This window comes from Muscardinus avellanarius, assembly GCF_963383645.1.
Source record: "Muscardinus avellanarius genome assembly, chromosome: 2".
Taxonomy (NCBI): Eukaryota; Metazoa; Chordata; class Mammalia; order Rodentia; family Gliridae; genus Muscardinus; species Muscardinus avellanarius.
This window is the reverse complement of record NC_137787.1, coordinates 171,347,931-171,359,981: the sequence shown is the minus strand read 5'-3', so window position 1 is coordinate 171,359,981 and position 12,051 is coordinate 171,347,931. Positions and strand designations below refer to the sequence as shown.

Genomic DNA, 12,051 nt, shown 5'->3' with positions numbered 1-12,051 from the left:
TCACATTGCCCTTTGGACTATGCATCTGAGAATGGAATGAGGATGGAAGGAGAAAAAAATAAGACTGAAATTCACCAGTTTTCTATGCTGGTGCCTGGGTCTCACACTGAATAAAATGTGTATTTCAGGATTGCTTGAGAATGACAGGCACAGACCCATGACTTTATGTCTATCAGTTATCATCTTTATACTAGTGAATACGAGAATATTGGGTGGACTTTGTTCTATAATTATTAATTTATGTAGCTTCCTTAACTGTTCAATAGGATATTAGATATTTTAATAAAAGCTCTCATATATTGCCTTTTGGCAAATAGTTTATAATTACCAGTAGTTTTGCCAATACTTATTTTCCAATGTTACTCTGAATAAACAGAAGTAAAATTATTGTTATAACTAATTAAATACTCTAGGACTGTCATTAAATACCAGTGATTTTTTTACTAAATCATGCTGATTTACTTTTATTTTTATGTCACCACATATTTTTAAAAGCATTTGTAAATAGGACTAGATCTGCCTTTTCCAACTATGAAGTTGCATGATACACTCACTGAAACTGATCATTTATACATGTAAATGTTCAAATGTTTACTGAAAACCCTGTGCTTATAGTAGCACTATTTAAAGGTTTAGAGCTTACTCTCAATTTTTTGTTTTGAGTATTCTCTTTATATTCATATATTTGTATTTATATATATAAATTTTTATAAATATACAAACATGAATATAATAAATGTGTATTTTAGGTTTAATTTTAGTTGTAAATCTACTGTTTCTCAAGAGACAAAAATTCTCATTTTCATTAAGTTGCCAGTATTTAAAGTATATTGGTATATACAGTGATGATTACAATAAAATACAAATTATTGTCAGCAATACATTTTTATAAGTAAAAACTTAGATTTACAAAATATTATGTGAAGATTAATAGTGAGTTTAAAGTTTTCCCTGGCCAAACATATATTGAATTACAAAGTAGGCAAGAATTCTTGAATCCACAAATTCTTGAATTTTTTTGGCTTTGTAATTTTATTAATATTCTTTGTATATGGACATGTGTACATATGTTATTATGAGACTACTTATAGGGGACAGAACTATTCAGTAAAATTTTATCTTTCATAAGTGATGATATTATCTGAACTATAAAAAATAAATTGTTGCCACCAAGAAAATATAGGACAAAAAAGAAAAATTATATTGAGATCAATGTTGAAGAAAGAAACCTGAAAGTCTAATAACATTTTTATTCTACTCATTATTAAAAATTACTTCTAACTTTGAATGAGTATCCCATTTTGGTTATCTTTTACTCTATTTGAATATAATTCGTAGAGTTCATATTACTACATATAAAAGTTCAATTTTAAGGTTGTTTTAAAAGAGCAATAATGAGCTGGGCGTGGCGATGCACGCTTCAATCTCAGGATTCAGGAGGCTGAAATGGGAGGATGGGGGTTCGTGGAGAGCCTCTACTACTGAGTGAGCTTAGTGAGGCCCTTGGCAACTCAGTGAGACTCCGTTTCTAAACAAAGAATAAAACATAGGGATGAGGATGTACCTTGGAGGTAGAATGTCCCTGGGTTCCATCCTCAGTACCAAAAAAATAGAGCAACAAGGGCAATAGACAAACTCTGTGTGTGATACTCATTAACATTTAGTTGAGAAGAGAAAATACGTAGAGATTACTATTTTCTTTTATTGTTAGGAGGCAGTCCATCACAACAGAGTCAATAGAAAGTATAGAAAAATTCTTTGAGTTTAAAAATTGATTTTCAGTAACAAGTTCAAATGCATCTTATTTACTTAAAAATACATCTTTAATACTAATCTCTCCTCTTCACAAAAATACATTTTTTTTTCTGTTAAAGCAATAGTTCATTACTTCATAGTAAAGGTCTAACTAGAAAGACATTTTCATATGTAGCATGCTAAGAAAGTCAGTTAACTTGTAAACATTCCTATTTTTAAGTAGCAAATATTAAGCTGTGACTATATTTTGTGTATATTTTTATCATTGCTACCTCTGTTGATAGTGTATTCAATCTTTATATCTACTTCCTCTATCTGTAGATGATTATTACAAAGTGGGAGAAAATGAATTATTTATACTTTTTCCCCCAAAAAACAAGATATACTAATTTTGTGATAATGATTCAGAACTATTCATTATGGTTCATGTAGTAAATTACTTCTATTTCATCTTTTAAATATTTCATTTAAAAATGAAATGAGAATCAAGAACTACTGTATTTCTCAAATTGTAGTTTTTGCAAAATCCAAAGATACTCAGTCATTCTGTATTTTCTTCTCTTCAGATTTATTCTAAATATCTTTCACTGTTAAAAAATTAAAAGGTTCTGTACTGGTGGTGTTGACTAATATTTCAGTTAACTCTAGATATATATTCTTTCTTAACTGTCAATATTATAGACTTGTTATGAAATCTATTAATCTATTAATAGGAGGATTAAAATGATAATAGATTGTATTTTATTCATTCTTTTCTTATTCAACTTTTCAGGAACCTAAAACTAATACTGATGACTTTTTCAAAGACATAAACTCCTGCTGCCCACAGGAAGCAACAATGCAAGAACAAGATATGCCGTTCTTGCGAGGAGGGCCCGGCATGTACAAGGTAGTGAAGACGGGACCTTCAGGTCACAACATCAGAAGCTGCCCTAACCTTAGAGGTATCCCAATTGGAATGTTAGTTCTGGGAAACAAAGTCAAAGCAGTGGGAGAGGTATGGATTCTTGTAGCTTCATGACTTCTAAGATACATTCATTTTTAATGTAGTACAACCCAAGCATCTCTTTCTTCCATAGGTTGTCATTTCCATCTTGGGTTTCTTAATGTTAATGTTCTTGATCTTTACTTGTATTGGAAATACTAACTAATTTTTCTTTACTCTTTTCTAATAATTTTATTCTCATAATTATCCTGTGAATATAATAATGTTTATCTTAATATATACTTCGTATTGTTTGTATAAATGCTTGATATTTGCATATATCTTTTTGTTATTACAACTACACTATACTGTATGAATTATCAGAACTTCTATTTCATGTGAATTGGTATGGAGATGTGATCATATGCAAAAGTTTTGTTTCTTTGTTCTTGTTCATAGGTCTCACTGAAGTCCTGAGCAAATAAAATGATTCTTTAGGCCACTGTGGCATTTGCCACAGCTGATAAGCTTGAAGATGTAGTGTGTCATGCTATTTCTCAGTGTCAGGGTCATTTTCAATTTGCGCTCTGGGTACTACCAAGCTAAATAATAGCAAGTATACTGTGTTAGGACATTTGAGGTTAAAAACAGTCACATGTTTGGGTATCACTTAAAATGGCTTAGGGATTCTCTTTGTGCCTTAAAATATTGTAACCAAAGGCTTAAATAAGTAGTGTTTTAAAGAACTTCTTATTGATTTCTGTCTTACCTCAGGCTGTGGTCTTAATTTCAGAAACTAATTTCATGGTAGAAATGTATTGGAATGATCACACTGTTCAGAACACACTTAAGCTTTATACTGGTTTTCATCCGGAGTTCCCTGAAAGAATCCAGCCAATCAACCCTGCTTTTTGTTATGTGCCAGGTAACCAATTCTGAAGGTTCATGGGTGCAGCTGGATAAGAACAGCATGGTAGAGTTCTGTGAGAGTGATGAAGGAGAGGCCTGGTCCTTAGCTAGAGACAGAGGCGGAAACCAGTACCTCCGGCATGAAGATGGCAAGTTGGCTTAAATTTGTGATTTATTTTTATTAACCTTTGAAATATATAAGTTAATGTTTATTAATGCATTGCGTCTGTCTAAAAGAGGCTTTTCTGTGTAAGTAAAAGAAAACTAAGGTTTAAAAATCTTGAAACTCTTTAAATTGGTTTGTAAAATGCATGAGAACTAAATGAGTGCCCATGAAGGAAGAAAATTGGAAGCATGTGAGTCCATGTTTATAAAAAAAAATGCTTTCAACTTTATTAATATCAATTTGTATGCCTCCGTCTCCTGTGCAAGTCCATGACTGGATATTTTATCCTTTCTACCATGCATTGGAAACTTAGTTTTTTAAACCACCAATCACAATACTTTTCCCAGGCAACTTCATTCAGTTGGATTTTATCTTAGGGACAGAACATTGAATTAATGCATAACATGTTTTGGAGATTTCCTATTTTGTTATTAGACTTTCAGCTTCCTTTCTTCAACATTGATCTCAATATAATTTTTCTTTTTTGTCCTATATTCTCTTGGTGGCAACAATTTATTTTTTATAGTTCAGACAATATCATCACTTATGTGAAGCTTTTTTTTTTTTTTATGGTACTGGGGTTCCTGGAAACCCTTCTACCTCCAGGCTACACTCCCAGACCTATTTTATAGTTTTTATTTGGAAACAGGGTCTCTTAAGCCAGCGAGGCTGGCTTTGAACCTGAGTGATCCTCCTGTCTCCGCCTCCCAAGCACTGGGATTACACACTTGCTCCACCACACCCGGCTAAGCTTTAATCCTCACAGTGCCAAGAATTCCGTGTTCCTTAAGAACTGTATTCACCATGAGAACAAAACTGATAATATTATACTGAAGATAACCTTCCTTCTTTCCTTTCTTCCTTCTGTCTTTCTGTCTTTCTTCCTTTGGTACTGGGGCATTCTACCTCTGAGTATACTCCTAGCCCTATTTTTTATTATTTATTTTTGAAACAGGGGCTCACTAAGAAACTAAGTCTGTCTATGAACCTGCAATCCTCCTTTCTCAGCCTCTCAAGTACTGGGATTACAAGCGTGTGCCTGGTTTATAGTTAATTTTCATTTTCCCACACCCAGATTGTGAGTCCCTTTGTAGACAGTCACAGTGTTTTTATCTTTGTACTTCTAGTTCTTAAACAGTTTTGACACATAGTAATTAGTTGCTTACAATGTCTTTTAAATGCAAGTTGAAAAATAAAAATGATAGTTTTGATACAAATGAACTAAAGTTTTCTGTCACATTCTAAATATATAGTATAAGGTGAGGTAAATAAGAGAAAATTCTTCTCTATCCAGAATTAATAAGTTTTTAACGCTCATTATATCCAAGAGGAAATATGGTCATAAGTATAAAGATATTCAAAAAAGATTTTGCCTTTGCATGAATTATACAGTACATGTAGGTATTTACCTCCTTTTTTTTCTTCCACACAAGTCTTCTGAGGTAATTATTTAAAGTAACTTTTCTGTGATTTTATAGCTGGTTATATGGCAGATGTAGCATCCAAAATCCTCATTAATATTTAAATTCTGCCAGGCATGGTAGCACTTGCCTGTAATCCCAGTACTTGAGAGGCTGAGATTGGTTTCAGGTTTGGGGCCAGCCTTAACAACTTAGTGAGACCCTGTTACAAATTGAAAGTAAAATCGGGCTGGGGATATACCTCTCTTAAAGAGGCTTTCATGTTTAAGTGTAATCAAGACTAAGGGTTTAAAAATCTTGCAACTATTAATATTGATTTGTAAATTACATGAATTATAAAATACATGAGCTTGGAGGTAGCGTTATAACTCTTGATTCAATCCCTAATACTACAAAAATAGTTAAATTAATAGTCTGCTCATTACACCATGCCATACATTGAAAATTTTAAAAACCTAATTTTTCCTTTTATTTTTAACCAAATAAACTTTTTTTTTTTTTTTTTTTTTTGGTGGTACTGGTGTTTCTGGAAGCCTTTCTAACTCCGGGCTACACTCCCAGACCTATTTTTACACTTTATATTTGGAAACAGGGTCTCCTAAGCCAGCGCGCGCGGCTGGCTTCGAACCAGCGCGATCCTCCTGTCTCTGCCTCCCAAGCGCAGGGATTACAAGCACGTGCCACCATGCCCAGCTAAATAAACATTTTTTAGTCAGATGATGCTGTTGTAAAATGTTCTGAGATGACAGAATTATTCATCATTCTACTTTTAAAGAGAAAATACCTCTGATATAAATCAGACATTTACAAAATAATCTTATTTACTAGGAATTTACTATATGTTACTTATGTGTTTTTACTATAAATTTTTAGATATTTTCTTTAGTTTCTATTCAAGTATTTTTTTTAACTTTTATTTATTTGTTTATTTATTTATTTATTTATTTTGGTGGTATTGGGGTCCCTGGAAGCCCTTCTACCTCTGGGCTACACTCTCAGACCTATTTTTATATTTTTATTTGGAAAGAGGGTCTCTTAAGGCAGCAAGGCTGGCTTTGAACCTATGCGATCCTCCTGTCTCCGCCTCCCAAGCACGGGGATTACAAGTGTGCGCCACCACGCCCAGCTCAAGTATTTTTAACATTTTTCTTTTTCCCTATTCAGGTAAATGAAAATACCTAAAATGAAGTCAACTTTCTAAATGATTCAGTTAAATAATGTGATAATGGCTTAGGTAACACTAAAAGGACCTATAAGCCTAATAACTTTTTCTTTCTTTTTTTAACTTATTGTTGCATTATAATAATACATCATTATGAGGTACAGAATGGTAGAGGCATACATGCACACATCTTGCTAACTTTAACTAGCAGTGTAGCAAAATGTGTAGGATTCAGTCTGAAACTAGACTGCCAGGATACTGATTCCAGCTCAGTAACTTCTTAGTTGTGCAACCTTGGCTAAGTTAACCTAGTACCTCTGTACCTTCGTTTTCTCATTTATTCAACCTTATATGAAGACTAAATGAGAACGTAACATACATAGCTAGCAGATGGTATGCTTGGGTGTTGTTGTTAAAATGTAAAATGCCCTCCATACTAAGGGACAAGTTTAACAAGGGAACATGTGTCTCATAAACATTCTCAGAGATAAAATACTTAAGTTAGATATCATTTTTGTTGAGGTAGTTTTCAACCCTAACAAATGTAAGAAAAGTTTAAATTTCTATGTAATCAGTTAATCACCCTTTGCTGTTTTGGTGTGCATCTAGATAAGTAGGTAAGTACACAGGTGCATTTAATCATAATGTAACCTTTAAGATTCTAACACAAATCCTTGGGTGTACGAAGGAAGTAGATATGCTGGTAGCACTTGGAAATCATGAAGATTAGTTGCTCTGGTACCCAAAATATCTGCTCATCAGTATCGATGTATAACTTGGTTTTATGTTGAAATAAGAGGCTTTTAGCACTCTGATCATTTATATGAAGTAATGAGGGTAAAACAAAAGCTTCTCTCTTTGTAAAAGTTCTGTATTGACCTCTTAGAGCAGTAGATGAAGCTGATTGGCACAGTTATTACTATCATAAAAACAGACTTCACTTTGGGTGCTAGACCATTCTGAGTCTAGAGGTGGAGAGAGATGCTATCTTCTGTTCCTGGATGTTATCCAAGAAAAATACTCCACTGCTGACATATCTTAGACTGAAAACTATTGCCTCAGGGAATTACTAGGCTTGGTTGTCTGTAAAAGTCTACAAGTGCTTTAAAGGGCTAGAACATAGAGTACAACTGGTGGAGCAGAACTCCAGTTTCCAAGAAGGAAGAAAACATTCCAGCACATTCATCTAGTTGTATTCTGCTTAAAGGTTGTTTGTCATTTTTTGGAACTGACGATGGAATGAACCCAGGAGTATTATACCTCCAAGCTACATCCCCAGCCCTGTTTTTTATTCTTTGTTTGTTTGTTTGTTTATTTATTTTGATGGTACTGGGGTTCCTGGAAACCCTTCTGCCTCCAGGCTACACTCCCAGACCTAATTTTATATATATATATATATATTTTTTTTTTTTTTTGAAACAGGGTCTCTTAAGCCAGCAAGGCTAACTTCAAACCTGCTCGATCCTCCTGTCTCTGCCTCCCAAGCGTGGGGATTACAAGCGTGCGCCACCACGCCTGGCTTTATTCTTTATTTGAAACAAGGTCTCACTAAGTTGCAGAGAGCCTCACTAAGTAGCTGTGACTGTTTGCAAACCAGTTATCCTCCTGTCTCAGCCTCTCAAGTACTAGGGTTACAAGTGTGCACCACCACGCCTGGCTTGTTTTTTTTAAGATATATAAAACATTTCAGTTTTTATAATGTTGGAGCTTTAGGAAGACGCTACTGGGGATTAAACCCCAGGGGCATTCTACCTCTGAGCTACACTACCAGCCCTTTTTAAAATTTTTTTATACAGTCTCACTAAGATGCTTAGACTGGCCTAAATAACCTGTGATCCTTCTGTCTCTGCCTTCCAAATACTGGGATTACAGGAATGCCTCACCACATCTGACTTCCCTATTCCCTTGAAATTGGCAGATTTTACTTTGCCCTCTTTTAGCTGGCATTATTAAGGCTATTTAACCATAGTACAATATTTGTGTTTTTAGTATTATATCATACAGAATCTTAGAGCCACTTGATTATTCATAGGGGAATAACTGACCTATTTTATAGGTTGCGTCTTGTAATTTGTAACCTAGATAAACTATTTACCATTTTCTTCTTGAATTAAGAGTTCTGACACATTTGTTGAACTAAATTAGGTACTGATTATGTAACTTGAGTTTTTGTCCTTTCCTTTAGGGGAAATATCTTCTGTGTAATAAGTAAAATAAGTTAAAAATTAATATTTTCTATAATTTTTTGCATATATAATTTAAAATATTTTACAAGTGAAAATTCTTTTTGGTACTTAACATTCAGACATTTTCAAGATTTTTTGTTTTATTTAAATGTCTATTCAAAATTCCTTAGATTTCTAGTTTATAGGATATGCATTTTTGTTTTGTGAAATGTCTTTATATAAATTGTTTACAATTATAAGTCCTTATTGTGCAGAAATATTAGTATACATTCAACGATGTATCCTTGCTGCCACTGTGAAAGTATATCGTCTCTGTAAGAGCCATACCTCCGATTTCTATATTTCACTGTATATTTGATGAGTGAAAATAAAGACTTATCATTTATTTTGCCAGTATTAAACTGGCCTAATTTGAATTTAGACTTACCAAATCTAATTGTGGGGTCATTTTAACTCTAATCTTCATAAAAATTCTTCATAAAATCTTTCTTACAGTTTTCTCTCTCCATTGTATGAATAGGGACTGACACATAAGAGACTAATGTTACAGCTGTGGCTTTTGTTGTAGAACAAGTTCTCCTGGATCAAAATTCTCAAACACCTCCTCCAAGCCCTTTCTCAATGCAAGCGTTTAATAAAGGGGCAAGTTGCAGTGCCCAGGGATTTGATTATGGACTTGGAAATAATAAAGGTAGGTGTTTGAAAGTCAGTCTTTTACTTATCTAACACTGATGTTTTTGTTGCTTTATACGTTTATGTAATTATTTATTTTGCTATTTACTGCAAGTCTTTAAAATTAAAATTTATGCTCAAAATGTTTTTAGAGGTGGTCTTTACATTGTTATTGCCTGTTTTGGCTTATTTTTATGGGAGTTCTTGCTTATTTTTTGTCTTAAAGGCACTAATTTTTTATTTATAATGTAAGTACTCTGTATCACTACTTCTAGTAAAATAACTATCACTTTTGCCATGTACTTATTATTAGGAAAATAATGTTAACAACAATTCGCTTAAATGATCTATTTAAAATCAAAATACTAGAGCCGGGCGTGGTAGCGCACGCTTGTAATCCCAGCATTCGGGAGGCTGAGACCTGGAGGATAGTTGTTTGTGGACAGCCTCAGCTACTTAGTGAGGTCCTCTGCAACTCAATGAGAACCGGTTTCAAAATAAAGAATAAAAATAGGGCAGGAGGTGTAGCTCGGAGGTAGAATGCCCCTGGGTTCCATCCCCAGACCCGTCAAAAAAAAAATCAAAATACTACTTTTAAGGAATACACATGAGCATTATTAAGTTTGTATGGTTTTTAAATGTCTAAATTGGTTATCTTATTTGATTTAGGATTATATGAAATATAATACTTGAGTTGGGTATATATATAATCAAATCAAAAATTATAAATTAAAAGAAAAGCCAGAGTCTTAAACCATTGCATATAAAATGTATACAGTTGTTTTAGCAGCACCATGAAGAGACCAGCATCATGGGCAATCCAGACAGTTATAGAATAATTTATTTATACCTGAAATTTATCCAGAATTTATGAGTAAACTCAGAAATACTCCAGTTCTCTCATATTCCTGATCTCAACTCTAATAAACTCCGCCATATTATCAGGAGGGAACATACAGTTATATGATGGTAGGAAGGAGAAAGTAGCCCACAGGGAAAGTTATTTAGCTTTACTTAAATAACTCACAAGACTTGATTTTAAGGGACAATGTGTGTTCATACTTAAAACTCTGAGCAATTGAGAAAATGCAATGATAAATGACATCAAAATATTCAGTTTGGCCGGCTGTGATTGCGTACACTGGTAATCCCATACCTGGGAGGCTGAGACGGGAGGAGCACAGGTTTGTGACCAGCCTCAGCTACTTACTGAGGCCATCTGCAACTTAGCAAAACCCTGTTTGAAAATAAAGAATAAAAAATAGGGCTGAGGGTGGAGCTCGGAGGTAGAATGCCCCTGGGTTCCATCCCCATTACCACACACACACAAAAAGGAAATATTCAGTTTGTAAAATCCCACTTTCTTTTGGGTTTCTTGACTGCTGCTTTTCACAAAAGACTTCAGTAGCTCTCCTTTTTACTCACGTGGCTTAGTTGATCCCGTGCGGCTGCCTGCCTGCCTGCGCACTTGTGCTGCTGGCTTCAGCTCAGGCTGGCAGTTGTGCTCCTGCAGGTGAAGGCCGGTGGTGCTTCCCTCGTGTTTCCTTCTCCCTGCTGCCATCAGTTCTGAAATGTTTACTTACTGCTGCTGTACTTATATGATAATCTGTTCTAAATGCATGCATTGTTATGCTTTTAATCTTCAACTCAGTTGTTGTACTGATGACTATCACTACTATAAGTCAGGATGTAAGCTATACATTATTAAAGCATCATAAAATCAGTTTTTAAAGGACAAATATTTGCTGAGAACACTTGTTATTAAATAGAAACAAGTATTTCTTTTTTAAAATGTGATTTTGTGAATATTGCTCAAAAATAGCCTGACCTTGTTAATAGGCATTTTAAATATTAGATGGAACAAAGGCAAACATTAAGAAGCTTAAACTTGATGAAGTATATCTAACCTTTATTATCTTTAAAGAAGTTCCTATTTTCGTTAACTCTTTATACTGTCCAAGATCATTGTTTTGCAAAAGTATTTTTCTTAAAACAGTATTTTCTCCATAATCTATGAAGTATCTTTTATAATTACAGCATTTATTTATTTAAAAAGAAAAAAGGCATATAGCTAGGCATGGTGGTGCACGCTTGTAATCCCAGCTTTCCCCAGTACCTGGGGAAATATAAATATAAATTTACTACAGATAAGATAAAAAATAAAAAAGAATAAAAAAATAACTAAAGACATAGCCAGGTATGGTGGTGCATGCCTATAATCTCAATAGTTGAGAGGCTGAGACAGGAGGGTCTCAGGATCAGAACCAGCCTTAGCAACTTAGTAGGATTCTCAGCAACAGATTGAGACCTTGTTTCAAAACAACAAATAAAACGGGCTGGGATTGTAGCTCCGAGGTATAGTGCTCTTGGGTTTAGTACCACTAAGTAAATAAACAAATAAATAGTAAGTGAATATGTGCAGTTACGTACACAGATCTTCCCATATAAATCTACCCCTCCGTGCTGCTTCAGTTGATTTTTCACTTATGAAACTTTACTATATTTGGGGGAAATGTAAAAAATGTATTATTTTTTTTTTTCTACATCAGCTAGTCAGAAAATTGGAACTTTTCCCTCATCATTTAAACTATTTAATACATGTATGTTCCACAAAGAAGTTATATATCTAATTATATTATTCCATTATTTCATATATTTAAAAATATTCTTAACATCTTTTGTACTTATAAGGGGAAAAGTCAAATTTGGAGCACAATTCAAATTAGGTAGTTTATATGTATTTTTTTTTTCTTTTGTGGTACTAGAGGTTGAACCCAGAAGCATTCTACTTCCAAGCTATACCCCCAACCTGATTTTTATTTCTTTGGAAACAATCTTACTCGGTGGCTAAGAGC

The 12,051-nt window shown here is 33.8% G+C and overlaps 1 protein-coding gene across 2 annotated transcripts in view; it reads left to right on the top strand.

The window, feature by feature from the left end:
- Positions 1-12,051, top strand: part of MYCBP2 (MYC binding protein 2) — a gene marked incomplete at both ends in the record, with an annotated part of 250,457 nt that overhangs the window by 165,691 nt on the left and 72,715 nt on the right. For both annotated transcript variants that reach the window (XM_080689587.1, XM_080689588.1), the window contains 3 exons: positions 2,528-2,752; positions 3,606-3,738; positions 9,093-9,215. In XM_080689587.1, coding sequence (XP_080545713.1) covers positions 2,528-2,752; positions 3,606-3,738; positions 9,093-9,215 — 481 coding nt within the window. The remainder of the gene's footprint in view (positions 1-2,527; positions 2,753-3,605; positions 3,739-9,092; positions 9,216-12,051) is intronic.